The sequence below is a fragment of the Carcharhinus amblyrhynchos genome, unplaced genomic scaffold (assembly GCF_965287045.1).
Source record: "Carcharhinus amblyrhynchos unplaced genomic scaffold, sCarAmb.v2.hapA scaffold_44, whole genome shotgun sequence".
NCBI classification, from domain to species: Eukaryota; Metazoa; Chordata; class Chondrichthyes; order Carcharhiniformes; family Carcharhinidae; genus Carcharhinus; species Carcharhinus amblyrhynchos.
In genome coordinates, this window is record NW_027649785.1 from 214,500 (window position 1) to 234,938 (window position 20,439).

General features: G+C 50.3%; 1 protein-coding gene across 2 annotated transcripts in view; it reads right to left on the minus strand.

Moving 5' to 3' along the window:
* The window catches only part of LOC145337191 (metastasis-associated protein MTA1-like), a 113,391-nt gene that overhangs the window by 46,674 nt on the left and 46,278 nt on the right, over positions 1 to 20,439 (minus strand). For both annotated transcript variants that reach the window (XM_080182000.1, XM_080181999.1), the window contains exons 4-6: positions 8,225 to 8,302; positions 4,854 to 4,992; positions 2,325 to 2,388 (exon numbers count right to left, since the gene is read on the minus strand). In XM_080182000.1, the coding sequence (XP_080038126.1) occupies positions 2,325 to 2,388; positions 4,854 to 4,992; positions 8,225 to 8,302 (281 nt within the window). The remainder of the gene's footprint in view (positions 1 to 2,324; positions 2,389 to 4,853; positions 4,993 to 8,224; positions 8,303 to 20,439) is intronic.

Here is a 20,439-nt window from a genome sequence, read left to right on the forward strand (position 1 = left end):
CCCTAATGGACATCAGTGAACCTTCCTTTGCCATGGCTGGATTTGAACCTGCGACCCCAGAACATGAGCTGAGTTTCTGGATTAATAGTCTAGCGAAAATACCACTACACCATGCCCCCCCACCGTTCCTCCACCATTCCCCCTTCCCCCAAGTTAGATCAGGAGATTTTCCGGGCACGCTCGTCCCAAAGCTGGAAAATCCCACTTGAGGTCAACGAACCTTTGCATGCTCCATCCCTTGGCCACAATTCCCGTGGCAGGGGGCATGGGAAAATTCCCTCAATATCTCTGACTTCTGACATGATGCCATTTTGAATAGCGGAGCAGACTCGATGGGCCGAATGGCCTAATTCTGCTCCTGTATCTTATGAATTTATGACATCACTTTCAAAAGAAGCTGACATTTTCGAAAAGGAAATACAACAAGACAGAGTCTGGAAGATATGGACACATAAGAACATAAGAAATAGGAGCAGGAGTAGGCCATCTAGCCCTTCGAGCCTGCCCCGCCATTCAATAAGATCATGGCTGATCTGTCATGGCTCAGTTCCACCTTCCTGCCCTCTCCCCATAACCCTTAATCCCCTCTCTTATCAAAAACCCATCAACCCGCGTCTTCAAAATATTTAGTGAGGCAGCCTCCACCACTTCAACGGGCAGAGAATTCCAGAGATTCACCACCCTTTGAGTGAAGAAGTTCCTCCTCAACTCCGTTCTAAACCGCCCCCCCCCTTTATCTTGAGGCTGTGCCCCCTAGTCCTACTGTCTTTTTTGAGTGGGAAGAGTCTCTCCACCTCTATCCTATCCATCCCATTCATCATCTTATACGTCTCAATGAGATCTCCCCTCATTCTTCTAAACTCCAACGAGTACAAGCCTAGTTTATTCAGCCTCTCCTCATAGCCCAACCCCCTCAACTCCGGTATAAGCCTAGTAAACCTCCTCTGCACTCCCTCCAAGGCCAAAATATCTTTGCGCAGGTGCGGCGCCCAAAACATGCTACATATAACCACCAAGAGGCTGAATAAATGTTCAAACATCTTTAAAATCTGTACTATATTGATTTCTCCATCTCTAAACCCATCTTTTGCTTGGAATTAAAAACAATCCCAGAATTTAATGTGAGAATGGAACTCGATTAACAAAGCAAAGTCTGCTCAGTAGCCCTCTCCCATGACATAGTCAGACATGCAAGGATGGCAGGCACAGTGAGACAGTCACATACACACACATTGAAAGGCGCACGCGCACACACACACCGAGAAAGGCGCACGCGCGCACACACACAGGCACAAAAAGTCACACACACACAGATACACAGAAAGGCACACAGACACAGAGAAACAGAAAGGCACACACACACACAGATACACAGAAAGGCACACAGACACAGAGAAACAGAAAGGCACACACACACACAGACACAGAAAGGCACACACACACACACACAGACACAGAAAGGCACACACACACACAGAGACACAGAAAAGCACACAGACAGACTCACTCTCACACAGAAAGGCACACTAAATGTCTCCAGAAGGGTGAGCTTGCTTTGAACTGGGAAATTAAATTGCGCCCCTTGGAGATAGAATCATAGGATCTCCACAGTGCAGAAGGAGTCCATTCGGCCCACTGAGTCTTCTCCCTCAGCCTATCCCTGTAAGCGTGCACATTCACCATGGCTAATCCCCCTAACCTACACATCTTGGGACAGTAAAGGGCAATTTAGCATGGTCAATTCACCTGATCTGTACATCTTTGGAGTGTGAGAAGAAACCGGAGCACCCGGAGGAAACCCACACAGACATGGGGAGAACATGCAAACTCCACACAGACAGTGGCCCAAGGCTGGAATTAAACCTGGGTCCTGGAACTGTGAGGCAGCAATGCTAGCCATACAGCATATGGTGAAAGCATTGCAGGATTGGCCTGAAGCCAGTGCTCTTTCCAAGCTGGTCTGTGGTGCAGTAATATCTTAATCAGAAGTCTCACGTACATAATGCACTTCCTGTAGGTGCCACACTTCTTTCTTGTAACACATTCCACCATCACACTTAGTTAATAACATCCATTATAAAATATCATCTCTTCCAAGTCTAACTATTACATGATATCTACTATAGGCATAGCAGATTGCGCAGGCACCACTGACTGACGGATGCATACTTGCACTCCTCACTGGCACGCACACACTCCTACTGACACACACATGCTCCTCACTGACAAACACAGTGAATATCTGAGAATACAGATCACCGCTCTTTATGCAGCTTATCGTATATCCTCTAGTGGAAAGCAGCAGAAGGAAGAAAAAATCTCACCTCTTTCTCCAGATATGAAAAGACTGCTTCAGTTTCATTCAGCAGGGTCACACTGCATTTACCTCTGTGCGGAAACAAAGAGAGAGCTTGTTGTATTTAAAAGCAGAGGGACATAAAAACACATTAAACAAATTAAGCCTGGCAATATGGGCTCCATGGCAAAATTCTGACTACTAGGCCACCGTGCAATGGATAGAGAATTGCAGGTTAGAGAGGGCATGATTGAGGTTTGTCAAATGCTGCTGGATGAAGCCCAGTTACAGAGGTTCACTGTCCAATTGTGAATATGAGCTGCGTGTGCTGGCTAACATTAATCCCGCAACCAGGAACAGATGAACCGCTAATTTGGATAAATTGTTGTCTGAGGGACTTTGCTGCGTGCAAACTGGTTTCCATGTCTGCCCACTAAACTTCACTTCAAAAGTCATTCATTGGCCAAAAATCACCAATACTGAAGGACTCAAAACACACAGTACAAATGGAAGTGCTTCCTTTGGAGACTGCCCCTCAGCTAGTCAAAGAACAAATTCAAATACAAACAGGTTAGCCATGATCTTATTGAAGATGGAGCAGGCTCAAGGGGCTGGATGGTCTACTCCTGCACTTGTTCTGTTTGTATAGATATGTTCATGTGTCAATAAGACTATATAACTGAATGCCCTGACAAAAGCTCTGGGTTAGGTGTCGAGGGAGCTCTTTGGCATTGTGTTGTTATTGTCTGGAACAGTTTATCAGAGTATGGATACCCCTACTGTGATGCGGAAGCTGGCCGAGTTGCTTAGAGAAAGGGGGTGTTTATAGCTACTGGAAGCTGCATAGACGCACAGAGAGATCTGGGCATGCAGCTCCACAGATCCTTAAAAGTGGCAGCACAGGTGGAAAAGGTGGTGAAGAAAGCATATGGCATGCTTGCCTTATCAGATAGGACATTGAGTGCAGGCAAATTATGTTACAGTTGTATAAAACGCTGGTGAGGCCACATTTGGAATACTATGTCCTATTCTGGTCACCACACTATCAGAAGGATGTGAAGGCTTTGGAGAGAGTACAGAAAAGGTTCACCAGGATGTTGCCTGGTAATAGCCTGGTATTAGCTATGAGGAGAGATTGAATAAACTGGGATTGTTCTTCCTGGAAAGACGGATGCTGAGGGGCAGCCTGATAGAAGTGTATAAAATTATGAGGGGTATGGATAGGATGAATAGTTGGAAGCTTTTTCCCAGTGCTGAAGTGACAATTACAAGGGGGCACAAGTTCAAGGTAAGGAGGGGGAAGGTGCAGTGGAGATGTGCGGGGGGAAGTTTTTTTACACAAAGGGTGGGTGAGGGCCTGAAATGCACTGGCAAGTGAGGAGGCTGAGGCAGATACATTAATGACATTTAAGACTTACCTTGAGAGACATAAGCAAACAGGATAGGACAACATAATCGGCAGAGACTTGAAGTGCTGAAGGGCCTGTTCCTGTGCTGTACTGCTGTTTGTTTCTTGAAAGCAAGTGTGGTGTTACATGAGATTGGAGGCCTTCATGTATTGACTGCCACTTGGCTGCTCCTGGAGCTCAGACAGGAATTGGTGATGGCAGGTCACCAGCCACAAGAGGAGGCCACTCGGCCCTTCGAGCCTACTCCACCATTCATTCAGATCATAGCTGATCATCAAATTCAATATCCTGATCACCCACCCCTACTTTACTCACTCTCTCTCCTCCCCCTTCCCCCCCGCCTTATTCCTCGATCCCTTTAGCCCCAAGAGTGGTATTCAACTTCTTGTTATCACACAATGTTTTGGTCTCAACTACATTCTGCGGTACTGAATTCCACACACAGGGGTGGCACGGTGGCACAGAGGTTAGCACTGCTGCTTCATACTGCCAAGGATCTGGGTTTGATTCCAGCTTGGGTCACTGTCCGTGTGGAGTTTCCACCTTCTCCGGCACACTCCAGCTCCTGTTCGGGTACGCTGACGGGGAATTTAGCACGGCCAATGCATCTAACTAGCCCGTCTTTCGGATTGTGGGAGAAAACCGGAGCACCCAAAAGAAACCCACCCAGTCTCGGGGAGAACACGCAGACTCTGCACAGACAGTGACCCAAGCCGGGAACTGAACGCAGGTCCCTGGCGCTGTGAGGCAGCAGTGCTAACCGCTGTGCCACCATGCAGCCCACAGTGGAAACTGTGCTGCCCACAGTGGAAACTGCTGCAAAAGGGTACCATCAAATTTTGACCTTTGATGAAATAAAGACAGTCTGAAGGTTGTGCAGATTCTCCAGGCTAGTGACAGGTTTCAGATGTCAAAGATCCAAGGTGCACAGTGTAGTAATACAGGTTTTCCCTTCTCAGACAAGGCATCAGATCATTTCAATAAATGGATTAGCTGTAGTTCAGCAGTATCAGAACGCCCGTTGCAGCCAATAGCTTCCTCCCTGGACAACTCTGCTGCCAACAAAGATGGCATGCACCAGTTTGTACTTGGACATTTTGTGGGTGAGAGGAGGAGAATTGCCAAGTACAGTTCATACACCAGCTTACCGTATGTGCGTGGCTGGTAAGGACTCAAGCTGCCGTGATAGGAACAGCTCTCGATGCTTGAGCTGGTGCTGTTGTTTCTCTGTCAGCTGCTGTGGGTTGTCCAAGTTTGCTTCGGTTTCCATTTCCTCCTCCAGATCTTCTGCAATTAGAAACACAGCAAAAGGTTACACCAGTTACGACTGCACGGTGCATCGAGCAAGGCAGCCTACTGAAAGTCCAGGGTCAGATTCTTACGCGCTCACACTGTGTCTAGGAGAGTGGGGTGAACACCACAGCAAAAAGGCCACTTTGGGAACACTGGAGCGCCACTACTAGCTTCACACTCAAAAGTAAGACCTCAAACTTGGAAAGTCCACATTGCGCCTCCAGCTTTCCAGGTGCCTTGTATCACTGAAGGTTGTTCTTTTGAAAATCACGAACAAGGTGAAATCAGACCCATCAGAGGAACAGACACAACCAGAGAGCAGCTTCTCCAAAATTAGATTTCAAAATCTGTGCACTGGTTCTAAAGGTTGAAAGTAAATCAGATTTGTTGTGTCAAATGAAGAGAACTTTAATCTGAATCTAATTCCTGCTACATCTGGGAGTGCTTAATGCCAACATTAGATGCCGGCAGTGGAAAATATTTTGTTTCTCAGTGCCAACACCCTAGATAAACAGAAAGCCTCTCCTGCTCCCCCAACAATTTGAAGCTAAGACAGGTTTCTTCCCTGCACTGTGCACTTAGGGGAGGGAGGAGATACATTTATCTCTTCTCTCCACCCACGGCTTCCCACAGTGTTAAGCTTCACAGACTGAAAGCCCCAGGCTCAATTCCAGGTCTGTGCCGAGTTAGTCACTGCCTGCTCAGGATAAGCCGGACCAGAGCAGTGTGGGGACATACAGGGAGAATCAGCAAAGAATCTCGGTCCTTGCCACTATCCAGTGTGCCCTACTGGGATGTGGAAGTGTGAATGTCCCAGGCCAGGAGGCAATCCGAGATTTAGTGAACATGAGGAAAGTCTGTTGTGCCGCAACCTCCAACATTCCCCTGTCAGACCACAACCCATCTGCACCTTAATTCCATATCCATGAAGAACACAGGGAACAGAAGCAAGCCATGTGGCCCACCAAGTTGCTTTACCACAAGATGATCAGTTGAATTTCGACAGGAGGGCCACTTTGTCACACTACCCCCATACTCTCGATTCCCCTAGTGCCCAAAAATCTAGCAAACTCGGTTTTGCATCAACTGAATGTCCATAAGTCTCTGAAGTAGAGAATTCCAAAAACGTAAAGTTTTATTTATTAGTGTCACAAGTAGGCTTACAGTAACACTGCAATCCCCTAGTTGCCACACTCTGCGTTTGTTTGAGTACACTGACGGAGAATTTAGCACGGCCAATGCACCTAACCTGCATGTCTTTCGGGCTGTGGGAGGAAACCCATGTAAGCACCAGGAGAACGTGCAGACTGGAACGTGCACCCAAGACTGGAAGCAAACCCTGGTCCCTGGCGCTGTGAGGCTGCAGTGCTAACCATTGCGCCACTGTGCCTCCCCACAATCATTATCCAAGTGAAGACATTTCTCATCTTTTCACTATTGTAACTACAACACCAGCGGTAACACTATAAATAATAATTGGAAAAATCTAGAGTTCAGAATAGGGGCTCACTTGAAGAGCAGCTACTGAGGATATTGGCACCTGAGGTCTCCTGGGAGAGAGGGGGCGGGGGGGGAAATAAAGAAACACAGATGGCAATTATACAACACATAACACCAAAAAAAATCCCAAAGTGCTTTACATAATTTAAAGTGTATTATTTAATTGTTGCACTGAAAGGGAGAATCTTTCAGGAAACCTTAACTCTATAGTGGCAACACTTGGGCAGCACGGTGGCACAGTGGTTAGCACTGCTGTCTCTCAGTGCCAGGGACCTGAGTTTGATTCCTGGCTTGGGTCACTGTCCACGCAGAGTCTGCACGCTCTCCCCTTGTCTGCGTGGGTTTCGTCCAGGTGCTCTGGTTTCTTCCCACAGTCCAAAAGACATGCTGGTTGGGGTGCATTGGCCTGGCTAAATTCTCCCTCAGTGTACCTGAACAAGCACTGGAGAGTGGCGAATGGCGGATTTTAACAGTAACTTCATTGCAGTGTTAATGTAAGTCCCTTTGCGACACTGATAAATAAACTTTAAAAAATAACTCAGTCTACAAGAGGTAAACTGTAGTTCTTCAGCAGACAATGGGACAGAACTGTTCAATATGCCCATCTTAGGTTAAACTTCGTCAGAAAAGGCAACACGGTAATGACACAAGAAATACAGGGACATTAATACTAGGAGTAATATAATACATTTTAACATGGAGAGATTTTTACAGCCAGGCTTGAATTGCGGATTTAAGTCTCTAATTCAAACAATATATAATCCGCCTGTTTTGTACAAAGTGCTGATGAATAGGAACAGATCAGGTCAGGGCCCACATACCAGTCCGTTAAATGGACTGGCAAGGAACAGCATACTACTGATACCATAACCCAAAAGCATATAGAAGTGCTACCCATAGCAGAGATTGATTTAAAGGGCAGCACGGTAGCACAGTGGTTAAGCTCTGCTGCCTCTCAGCGCCAGGGACCCAGGTTCGATTCCAGCCTCGGGTCACTGTCTGTGCGGAGTCTGCATGTTCTCCCCATGTCTGCTTGGGTTTCCTCCCACAGTCCAAAGTTGTGCACGTAAGGTGGATTGGCCGTGCTAAATTGCCCCTTGGTGTCCCAAAATCTGTAGGTTAGATGGCAAATGTGTGGGGTTACAGGGGTAGGACGGGGTAAGAGGGCCTGGATCAAATGGCCTCTTCTGTACTGTAGCGATTCAATGCTTATTTATTTGTTTCTATTAGGTGTCACAAGTAGGCTTACGTTAACACTGCAATGAAGTTACTGTGAAAATCCCCTAGTTGCCACACTTCGGAGCCTGTTCGGGTACACTGAGGGAAAAATTAGCATGGCCAATGCACCTAACCAGCACGTTTTTTGGACTGTGGGAAGAAACCGGAGCACTTGGAAGAAACCCATGCAGACATGGGAGAACGTGCAGGCTCCCTGCACAGTGACCCACACTGGGAAGATATGACTGCAGATCCATAGTGGAGGCCAACTGAGAAGTGGAATGGATTCCATGCAGCACCTTCAAGCAGCCTCCAACAAGAACAGAATCACAGGAAGTCAAAATCCTTACAGCGTGGAACCATTTCACCACTCCTGCTGCTCCAGTGTTAAGGGCTGTCCTTTTATTCCAAAGAACAAGTTAATATTCAAGAACATAACTTTATCCTGGGGTCCTGACGGGACGCGGACTGCAGACGGAAATGACCCGCGAGATGGCAATTTACTCACCTGCTTTAGGCAGTGTTTCTTGAGGAACATCTGGGACCTCAGTGGGTAGTGTAGGGTCACAATTATCCAGCTCTTGGCCTGTACAAATCGCAAAGAAATTCATTTATTAGTCACAAGTAAGGCTTACATTAACACTGAATTTACTGTGAAATTCCCCTCGTCGCCACACTCTGGCACCTGTTCAGATCAATGCACCTAACCAGCACATCTTGCGGACTGGGGGAGAAAACCCATGCAGACACGGGGAGAATGTGCAGACGTCGCATAGACAGTGACCCAAGCCAAGGATCGAAATAACAAATGATGAGACAGCTCGTTTTATTACTCTTACTGAGAATTATAGAATCCCTACAGTGCAGGAGGCAGCCATTCGGCCCATTAAGCCTGCACCAACAACAGTCCCACCTAGGCTTTCTCTCTGTAACCCTACACATTTACCTTGCTAACCCCCCCTGATACTAAGGAGCAATTCAGCATGACCAAACCCACACATCTTTTGACTGTGGGAGGAAACCAGAGCATCCGGAAGAAGCCCATGCAGACACTGGGGGAACGTGCAGACTCCACACAGACAGTGACCCGAGACTGGAATCGAACCCGGGTCCCTGGCAGCCAGTGCTAACCATCGTGCCACTGAGCCAGAGGGAAAAGCCGCATCATGGCTCTGACTATTATCTAATTAGGGTTACTGTACTGTGGTTTGAAAGCGCAAGTTGGATCCTCCCTGCATTTACCACAGCGCTTGTTCGACATCAATACTGCGGATATGTCCTGCGCCAAATCTAACTACGCCAATGACAAAGCACTGTCATTGTTCAACACTGAATCAACGCTGGAAGAAGCAAGCAGGTTATTCACCAGCAGAATGCTAGCCCAGACCAGACACTTCCAGCCCAATACACGGGGAGGTGATAGCACAGTGGTATTATCGCTACACTGTTAATGCAGAAACTCAGCTAATGTTCTGGGGACCCACGTTCGAATCCCATCACGGCAGATTGTGGAATTTGAATTGAAAAAATATCTGGAATTAAGAATCCACTGATGACTGTAAAACCATTGAGGATTGTCAGAAAAACCCACCTGACTCACCAATATCCTTCATGGAAGGAAATCTGCCATCCTTACCCGGTCTGGCCTACATGTGACTGCAGAGACACAGCGATGTGGTTAATTTGTAAATACCCTCTGAAATGTAAGCCACTCAGTTCAAGGGCAACTAACATTTTAATGTTTTTATTGTCTCAAGTAGGCTTACATTAACACTACAATGAAGTTACTGTGAAAATCCCTTAGTCTCCACACTCAGGCACCTGTTCGGGTACACGGAGAGAGAACTTAGTATGGCCGATGCACACCGTTCTGACGGTGGGGGGGGAAACCAGAGCTCCCGGAGGCTATCCACGCAGACACAGCAAGAATATGCAAACTCTGCACAGACAGTGACCCAAGGCCAGGAATCGAACCCCATGGCACTGTGAGGCAGCAGTGCTAATCGCTGTGCCAACTAGGGACAGGCAACAAATGCTGGCCACATCCCATGAAAGAATAAAATAAGATCCACAGAAGACAGTTCAGTCAGTATTCCATCTGCACAACACCATGAGGAAAGAAACCAATATTTCCTTCTGAAAAGGGTGGCTCAGGCACAGGCACCAGACGCAGCGGATCCGATCCTCATGTATTGGTCTCATCTTAGTAACACGAGCCAAGTTGTAATAATTAGGTTGAATACGATCTGGAAACTCACTGGAATGTCAAAGGGGGCACAAAGCCAGAACACACTGTCCTCCTGCAGAATGCCACACTGCATCATAGTGCTGCAGCACCCACACAAAGACCATGGACGTACAGCTAATCACCACCATAAGGGTAGTGTCAGAAACACATGGATACACTCACAGTTGAGTGATTCCCACACTGACTGCCTGCCATTCTCTATGAATTGCAAAGATGAAAATCATGATCGAAGGTGAGGTTCACTTGAAAAACCCACCAAGGAAGTGCTCCAAATCACACTGACCATTCTGGGGAAGTAACAGCTAACGTTTATCCAGTGGCTATCAATCCATGAAGCAGGTAGATGTAATCATGGCCCATATGCAGCATAAAGAACCAACAACCCCACCACCGAGCCAGGGTCCACGGCGTTAACCTCTCTCTCAATGTCAGCCGAATCCACACGGGGCAAGGCTGATGCAGACCCCTGATCAAGGACCTGATGGTGAGCATGAGCCTCAGAGCGTGCAGCACACCACACAGGCCCATTAAGGCTGAAGCTGTCAAGTCTTCAGCCGGCTTAGACTGAAACAGGGGAACAGATGAGAGAGGCTCTCGCTCCTGATCGGTGCCCTGAAATGGTGGGTGAGACTGCAACGCCCCTCAAGGTGTGTCAGCCTGACGCCAGGCTCAGACAAGGCAAAGTGTCACACGCCAGTGGAATTCAGAGGGAGAGGGGAAAAGTGGGCATGTGTGAGAGAGGGAGAGACACAAATTATATTGCAGCTTGTAGAGAAAGCTCAGGGTTCAAGCGGGTCGACATATCGAGAGATGTGTTCCATTATGTTCAGGCTTTTGGATCACCCAGTCCAGTGTCGCTTTAAGAAGCTGGTGAAGAGAAACCACAGTAAGGAGCTTTGTGTTTTAGGCTAATCATTGGCACAGTCACATTTGTACACAATAAAGAGGCTCACTGTGATAAAGCACAGGCTTCAAAGGCCCCTCCCCACACATTAGCACAGAGGAGCTCAGTGATGCACACTGATTCTTTATGTATCCTCTCCTGGCTTCAGTCACTCAAAACAAACAAAGGCCTTTCTCTTGAGAGGGGGGAAAAAGTCCCCAACCACAAACGGTTAATCTAGTTTGAAAGATCTCTCTCTTTCAAGCAGCTCTTAATCCATCAGACACCAAGCCTGCCCGCCAACACAGGCTGGCAAAGCGCCAGGTCTTTCTCTGAAACTTGGGAGAGATTTTGTCACATGGTCTCAGTTCTTGTTCCGTTCCCATTGATTAGACAGACAAGGGGATAAGCTTCTCCGCTCGCTCTGAAGAGCTGTAGCAGCTGCCTACCGAGGCTCCAGGCAGCCATGTTGGACAGGCAGACCCAGCAGATGGGAGCCTCTGATTGACGCGGGCACCAGCCAGCACCAACCCTCTGCCAGGGAAGAAGCTTTCACACGTTAGCTCAGGAAAGGATGCTGCTGGAATTGGTACCACAACAAACCTGTGACACCAACTGCACTCAATGTCAAGTCAGTACCCCACCAGCATTTGAGGAAAATGATCTGCGAAGCAGTGCCAAGATTGGATAGCGATCAGATGCAGCAAAGTGAACAATTCAATGTCTGAGACTGAACTCCTTCCCCGACAAATACAGGGACTGATGATCGCAGAAGCCATTTTTATAAGATTGTCATATTTCATCCACATCTCTCAAGATTCATCTCAAGCAGGACCCCACACACATCTCTTCACCTCCCACCACCCCCACCCCAAACCCCCATGCTCCCCCACCCCAAGCTCCATGTTGCAGAACACAATCCCACCCTACGTACACGTTCACCATCTTCCTCCCAGCCGCTGCCCAATGACCGAGTGGAGTTCGCACGTTCTCCCCGTGTCTGTTTCCGCCCACACTCCAAAGATGTGCGGGTAAGGTTGGTAGGCCATTCTAAATTTCCCCTTCATGTCAGGGGGATTAGCAGGGTAAATATGTGGGGCTACGGGATAGATCCTGGTCCTGGGTGGGATTGTTGCTGGTGCAGGCTTGATGGGCCAAACGGCCTCCTTCTGCACTGTGGGGATTCTAGGATTCCACCATCCATTCTCACGGTTATTCACGCATTCACAGCAACTCACTGCAATGATAGCCACACAGAATGCCCAGTGTCAGCTCAGTACAACACCACCTCTGCAACTATTGGAAAGCCTTCAGGCTTAACTCCATTATCTTTGAAAGTTTGTCATTTCTTTCATGTGTCAAACCCAAGCTGCTGAAGGGTGGGTCCTTGCAGTTCTCCATGCCTTGTGGTCAACACAAGATTACTGAGAGATAATTAAAGATCAGGAAAGCTCTGAGTGTATAAGAACGTAGGCACACATTATACCATCGACTTGCACAGCAAAGTTAGGCCATTCTGCCTAAAGAGTTTACATCTCACCAACTACACAGTGGCTTCAACACAAACATTTCAGTGGGGAAATCAGGGTGTAAATTAAGTTGCTGAGCGTAGTCAGATAGAAAAAGATTGACAAAAACAAACGTAGGCTCCTTAAGTCAGAAGCTGGAGAATGATTAACAGGGAATAGTGGTGAGTGCCTGGAACGTGTTGCCAGGGGAGATAGTGGAAGCGGATACGGTAGTGACTTTTAAGGGGCATCTTGACAAGTACATAAATGAGATGGGAATAGAGGGATACGGTCACCAGAAGGGTAGGGGGTTTTAGTTCAGTTGGGCAGCATGGTCAGTGCAGGCTTGGAGGGCCAAAGGGCCTGTTCCTGTACTGTAATTTTCTTAGTTCTTTGAATAAAGAAATGGCTGAAGAATTAAATCTGTACTTTGCTTCAGTCTTCACAAAGGAAGACATGAATAATGCACCAGAAGTGCTGAGAGAAACAGGAGCTGAAGGAAGTCAGCAATGTAGAGAAATGGCTTTGGGGAGATTGATGGGATTGAAGGCGGATAAATCGCCAGGTCCTGATAATCTTCATCCCAAAGTATTTAAAGGAAGTGATCCTGGAAATAATAGATCCATTAATGGTTATTTTCCAAAATTCTTTAGACTCTGGAATAGTTCCTACAGATTGGAGGGGAGCTAATGTAAGCCTACTCTTCAAAAAGGGAGGCAGAGAGAAAACAGGAAACTATATACCAATGAGCCTAACATTGGTACAGGGGAAGTTGCTAGAATCTATTATCAAGGATTTCATAACTCAGCATTGAGAAGGCAGTGGTGAAATCAGACAAAGTCAAAATGGAGTTACAAAAGGGAAATCATGCTTGACAAATCTATTGGAATATTTTGAGGATGTAGAGTTGACCAAGGAGAACAAATGGATGTAGTTTATTTAGACTTTCCAAAGGCTTTTGGCAAGGTCTCACTTAACAGACTACTATGTAAAGTTAAGCACATGGGATTGCAGGTAATGTCTTGAGATGGAAAGAAAGCTGGTTAGCAGATATGAAGCAAAGAGTTGGCATACATAAATGGGTCTTTATCTGATTGGCAGTGACTAATGGGGTTCTGCAGTGATCTATGCTAGGTCCACAACTGTTCACATTATATATTAATGATTTGGAAGAGGGAACTGAATGTATTAACTGCAAATTTGGAGATAATATAAAATTGGGTAGAGGGTGAGCTGTGAGGAGGATGCAGAGCTGCTTCAGTGTAGTTTGGACAGGCTGAGTGTGTGGGCATCTGCATGGCAGATGCGGTATAATGTGGATAAGTATGAGGTTATCCACTTTGGAAGCAATAATAGGAAGACAGGTTATTATTTGACTGGGTGTAAATTGAGAGAGATGGATACTCAACAAGACCTTGGAGACCTTGTGCATCAGTCGCTGAAAGTGAACATGCAGGCAGTAAGGAAGGCAAATGGTATGTTGGCCTTGGCAAGGGGATTTAAGAGTTGGGATAGGGATGTTTTGCTACAATTGTATAGGGTGTTGGTGAATCCACACCTGGAGTATTGTGTGAAGTTTTGGTGTCCTTATCTGAGGAAAGGTGTCCTTGCTATAGAGGGAGTACAGCGATGGTTTACCAGGCTGATTCCTGGGATAACAGGTCTGTCATATGAGGACAGACTAAGTCAGTTAGGATTATCTTCACTGGAGTTTGGAAGAGTGAGAGGGGATCTCATAGAAACTTATAAAATACACACAGGGAGTGGGTAGATTCAGAAAGAAGGATCCCGATGGTGGGGAGTCCAGAACTAGGAGTCACAGTTTGAGGGTAAGGGGTAAATCTTTTAAAACTGAGGCGAGGAGAAATTTCTTCACCCAAAGGGTGGTGAATGTGTGGAATTCACTCCTACAGAATGTAGCTGGGGCCAAAATGTCTGCTTTCGAGAAGAAATTAGATATAGCTCTCGGGCTAAAGGGTTCAAGGGGTATGGAGGGAAGGGGGGAAATCAGAATATTAAATTTGATGATCAGCCATGGTCAAGATGAATGGCAGAGCAGGCTCGAAGGGCCAAATACCCCACTCCTGCTTCTAGTTTGTACATTTCTAGTAAGGTGTATATAGATAACGTAGAGAGAGGAAGTGCAGCATGACTGATACTCCAGAACAGGACAAGGGGGCACACTGAGCGAAGGAGTCACATAAAAAGCTGTTCCTGCTCCTGGCTGCTTTCAGCAAGAGCTGTAAGCTGCTACCCATCGATAGCAAGTACACAGCTTCTCAGGCTGGCCTGGGCTGGAAGAAGGTGAGGAAGAGAGAAGGGGCAGTTTGGGACAAGGTCCGGGGGAAAGAAGAAGCAGTTTTGGAGAAGATGGGGGAGGGGGCAAGGAGCAGTTTGGGAGGATCAGGGGGAGAGAAGGGGCAGTTTGGGAGGATCGGGGGGGAGAAGGGGCAGTTTGGGAGGGTCAGGGGGAGAGAAGGGGCAGTTTGGGAGGATCGGGGGGTGAAGGGGCAGTTTGGGAGGATCGGGGGGGAGAAGGGGCAGTTTGGGAGGGTCGGGGGGAGAAGGGGCAGTTTGGGAGGGTCGGGGGGAGAGAAGGGGCAGTTTGGAAGGATCGGGGGGGTGAAGGGGCAGTTTGGGAGGATCGGGGGGGGAGAAGGGGCAGTTTGGGAGGATCGGAAGGGTGAAGGGGCAGTTTGGGAGGATCGGGGAGAGAAGGGGCAGTTTGGGAGGATCGGGGGGAGAGAAGGGGCAGTTTGGGAGGGTCGGGGGGGAGAAGGGGCAGTTTGGGAGGATCAGGGGGAGAGAAGGGGGCAGTTTGGGAGGGTCGGGGGAGAGAAGGGGCAGTTTGGGAGGGTCGGGGGAGAGAAGGGGCAGTTTCGGAGGGTCAGGGGGAGAAGGGGGCAGTTTGGGAGGACCAGGGGGAGAGAAGGGGCAGTTTGGGAGGGTCGGGGGAGAGAAGGGGCAGTTTGGGAGGGTCGGGGGAGAGAAGGGGCAGTTTGGGAGGGTCGGGGGAGAGAAGGGGCAGTTTGGGAGGGTCAGGGGGAGAGAAGGGGCAGTTTGGGAGGACCAGGGGGAGAGAAGGGGCAGTTTTGGGAGGGTCGGGGGAGAGAAGGGGCAGTTTGGGAGGGTCGGGGGGAGAAGGGGGCAGTTTGGGAGGACCAGGGGGAGAGAAGGGGCAGTTTGGGAGGGTCGGGGGAGAGAAGGGGCAGTTTGGGAGGATCGGGGAGAGAAGGGGCAGTTTGGGAGGGTCAGGGGGAGAAGGGGGCAGTTTGGGAGGACCAGGGGGAGAGAAGGGGCAGTTTGGGAGGACCAGGGGAAGAGAAGGGGCAGTTTGGGAGGGTCGGGGGAGAGAAGGGGCAGTTTGGGAGGGTCGGGGGAGAGAAGGGGCAGTTTGGGAGGATCGGAGAGAGAAGGGGCAGTTTGGGAGGGTCGGGGGAGAGAGAAGGGGCAGTTTGGGAGGGTCGGGGGAGAGAAGGGGCAGTTTGGGAGGGTCGGGGAGAGAAGGGGCAGTTTGGGAGGATCGGAGAGAGAAGGGGCAGTTTGGGAGGATCGGAGAGAGAAGGGGCAGTTTGGGAGGGTCAGGGGGAGAAGGGGGCAGTTTGGGAGGACCAGGGGGAGAGAAGGGGCAGTTTGGGAGGACCAGGGGAAGAGAAGGGGCAGTTTGGGAGGGTCGGGGGAGAGAAGGGGCAGTTTGGGAGGGTCGGGGGAGAGAAGGGGCAGTTTGGGAGGACCAGGGGGAGAGAAGGGGCAGTTTGGGAGGGTCGGGGAGAGAAGGGGCAGTTTGGGAGGATCGGGGGAGAGAAGGGGCAGTTTGGGAGGGTTGGGGGAGAGAAGGGGCAGTTTGGGAGGGTCGGGGGAGAGAAGGGGCAGTTTGGGAGGGTCGGGGGAGAGAAGGGGGCAGTTTGGGAGGGTCGGGGGAGAGAAGGGGCAGTTTGGGAGGGTCGGGGGAGAGAAGGGGCAGTTTCGGAGGGTCAGGGGGAGAAGGGGGCAGTTTGGGAGGACCAGGGGGAGAGAAGGGGCAGTTTGGGAGGGTCGGGGGAGAGAAGGGGCAGTTTGGGAGGGTCGGGGGAGAGAAGGGGCAGTTTGGGAGGGTCGGGGGAGAGAAGGGGCAGTTTGGGAGGGTCAGGGGGAGAGAAGGGGCAGTTTGGGAGGACCAGGGGGAGAGAAGGGGCAGTTTTGGGAGGGTCGGGGGAGAGAAGGGGCAGTTTGGGAGGGTCGGGGGGAGAAGGGGGCAGTTTGGGAGGACCAGGGGGAGAGAAGGGGCAGTTTGGGAGGGTCGGGGGAGAGAAGGGGCAGTTTGGGAGGATCGGGGAGAGAAGGGGCAGTTTGGGAGGGTCGGGGGAGAGAAGGGGCAGTTTGGGAGGGTCAGGGGGAGAAGGGGGCAGTTTGGGAGGACCAGGGGGAGAGAAGGGGCAGTTTGGGAGGACCAGGGGAAGAGAAGGGGCAGTTTGGGAGGGTCGGGGGAGAGAAGGGGCAGTTTGGGAGGGTCGGGGGAGAGAAGGGGCAGTTTGGGAGGACCAGGGGGAGAGAAGGGGCAGTTTGGGAGGGTCGGGGGAGAGAAGGGGCAGTTTGGGAGGATCGGAGAGAGAAGGGGCAGTTTGGGAGGGTCGGGGGAGAGAAGGGGCAGTTTGGGAGGGTCGGGGAGAGAAGGGGCAGTTTGGGAGGATCGGAGAGAGAAGGGGCAGTTTGGGAGGATCGGAGAGAGAAGGGGCAGTTTGGGAGGGTCAGGGGGAGAAGGGGGCAGTTTGGGAGGACCAGGGGGAGAGAAGGGGCAGTTTGGGAGGACCAGGGGAAGAGAAGGGGCAGTTTGGGAGGGTCGGGGGAGAGAAGGGGCAGTTTGGGAGGGTCGGGGGAGAGAAGGGGCAGTTTGGGAGGACCAGGGGGAGAGAAGGGGCAGTTTGGGAGGGTCGGGGAGAGAAGGGGCAGTTTGGGAGGATCGGGGGAGAGAAGGGGCAGTTTGGGAGGGTTGGGGGAGAGAAGGGGCAGTTTGGGAGGGTCAGGGGGAGAAGGGGGCAGTTTGGGAGAGTTGGGGGAGAGAAGGGGCAGTTTGGGAGGGTCAGGGGGAGAGAAGGGGCAGTTTGGGAGGGTCAGGGGGAGAAGGGGGCAGTTTGGGAGGACCAGGGGGAGAGAAGGGGCAGTTTGGGAGGGTCAGGGGGAGAGAAGGGGCAGTTTGGGAGGACCGGGGGAGAGAAGGGGCAGTTTGGGAGGGTCGGGGGAGAGAAGGGGCAGTTTGGGAGGACCAGGGGGAGAGAAGGGGCAGTTTGAGAGGACCGGGGGGAGAGAAGGGGCAGTTTGGGAGGGTCGGGGGAGAGAAGGGGCAGTTTGGGAGGGTCAGGGGGAGAAGGGGGCAGTTTGGGAGGACCAGGGGGAGAGAAGGGGCAGTTTGGGAGGGTCAGGGGGAGAGAAGGGGCAGTTTGGGAGGACCGGGGGAGAGAAGGGGCAGTTTGGGAGGGTCGGGGGAGAGAAGGGGCAGTTTGGGAGGGTCGGGGGAGAAGGGGGCAGTTTGGGAGGACCGGGGGAGAGAAGGGGCAGTTTGGGAGGGTCGGGAGGAGAAGGGGCAGTTTGGGAGGGTCGGGGGGGGGGGAGAAGGGGCAGTTTGGGGATAGGGAGGTGCATCCTCTGTGTAGTGGCCTGGCAGATTGAACAAGCTACCAGCAAGTAAGCAAAGAGAAGAATGTGTGAGGGCTATAACTGCCCAGATTTATACTGCAGCACTGAGTGTGCATTTACTGTGGGTGCACTGCTTCCCCTCCTTCCCCAGGAAGCCCCAAACATCCAAGGAACTCACAGAAGGGGCAGAATCTCAGGGTAACAGCTCTCCACTTCCCTTGCATTCAGACTCACATCAAAGCAAACAGTGGGACACATCTCACTGGTATTTACTAACAGAGGGGAACAAAAACGCTTCATTTGTTTCAGTTTCAGATACAGCCTGTGCTCTGTCCTGATCACAACACAGATGGCAATTTATCACCTTACGCCTCAGAAAATAACTGAGGAAGGAGCTACTGTGGGAGCAGGTTTTTAATCCCCATCCAGAGATGACACAAAGCAGAAATCAGATCTGCGAATCTTTCTGTTACGACTCTGAGGAAAATCAAAGACCTGCATTTCTATAGTGCCTTGCACATCTCCCAAAGCACTTTATAGCCACTTTAATAAGTGTAGTCACTGTGGACGGCACAGCGGTCAGCACTGCAGCCTCACAGCATGAGGGACCCAGGTTCAATTCCCGGCTTGGGTTACTGTCTGTGTGGAGTCTGCACGCGGAGTCTGCACATTCTCCCCGTGTCTGCGTGGGTTTCCTCCGGGTGCTCCGGTTTCCTCCCACAGTCTGAAAGATGTGCCGGTTAGGGTGCATTGGCCGTGCTAAATTCTCCCTCAGTGTAACCCGAACAGACGCTGGAGTGTGGCGACTAGGGGATTTTCATAGGAACTTCACTGCAGTGTTAATGTACGCCTACTTGTGACACTCATAAAACACTACTGTATTGTTGAAAAGGAGGCACCGAATTTGCACACAGCAAGTGATAGGGACCGGGTAATCAGTTTTCATGTTGATGATTCAGGGATAAGTATTGGCCAGGCCACTGGGAAGAATTCCAGTGTTCTTCAACTTTGAAGTGCCCACCCCAGAGGGTCGATGGAACTTCAGTTTAAATACATCCAACAGCCTAGAATGCACATTGAAAGCACCGGGACAGGGGCACAAACTGTCACTGACTCAGAGTTGAATACCACGCTCACCTCCATGACAAAATGAAGGGGCTTATTCAGGAAGTGGGAATCTTGTAAAAGATTCCGAGACACCTCACAATCTCACAACATGGAGGGAAATCGACGCGGCTCACTGTCCCTGTGCAGTCTTTAGAAATTGCCTGAAAATGTTCACGGGAGAATGAAGCAAATTGCTTTAAATGCTGCCAAGCTGTTGATCCAAGGACTCAACGCCACTAAAAGTAGTCCCAAAGCACACTTCTGCGGTGGACTCTATCCAGCTGGCTGTGGGGTGCAGTACAGATGGAGAAATGGAAAGGGCGAGCAGGAGCAGAACTGTACAAGGGCGGCATGGTAGCACAGTGGGTTAGCACTGCTGCTTCACAGCTCCTGGGTTCGGTTCCTGGCTCGGGTCACTGTCTGTGTGGAGTTTGCACATTCTCCTCGTGTCTGCGTGGGTTTCCTCCGGCTGCTCCAGTTTCCTCCCACAGTCCGAAAGACGTGCGGGTTAGGTTGATTGGCCATGCCAAAATTGCCCCTTAGTGTCCTGAGTTGCGTAGGTTAGAGGGATTAGTGGGTAAATATGTAGGGGTATGGGGGTAGGGCCTGGGTGGGATTGTGGTCAGTGCAGACTTGATGGGCCAAATGGCCTCCTTCTCTGCTGTAGGGTTTCTATGATTCTATGCACAAATTTAAGATCTGTTCTGGGGGCCACAACATGCAGCCACCAGCACCTGATGTTACAAGGTGCAAAGCAGCAGCAGCAGGGGGGGCTGGAGGGTGAGAGAGAGAGGCAGGCAGGCTACACAGGGTTAAATCTGCAAGTTTTCCTTTCAAAACAAAACACAAAGAGTGTAAACGTGGGTGGGTGGAGAGTTACTGGGTTTTCAGAGTGGTTTCTGAACAGCGCTGGGCAGGATTTGAAACGGAATGTCAAGTTAACGGAATCCATTAGCAATCATCATCTCCTTTCATTTGTCAGCTCAGCACAGAAGACGGCACAAAATGGGAGCTGGCAGGTAAAGCTGCTGCTGTGTGGCCCCAGGGCAGGCACAGCATCACGTCACCCAGCCTGGCCTCTGCCTCTGTCCTCAGGAAGCGATGACTCTGCTGATAAGCAGGAGACTCCCAGCCACTGGGATCCTGCACACAAGACCTCGGCAGACTTCAAAGTCTGCAGGGTCTGACAACAACAGTACCCACCCCACACACACACACACACACACACACACACACACACACACACACACACACACACACACACACACACACACACACACACACACACACACACACACACAATTGATCCCACTGCCGGCAGCTCCTCACATCAATGTTCAGCGACACTGTCGGCAGCTGCTGAC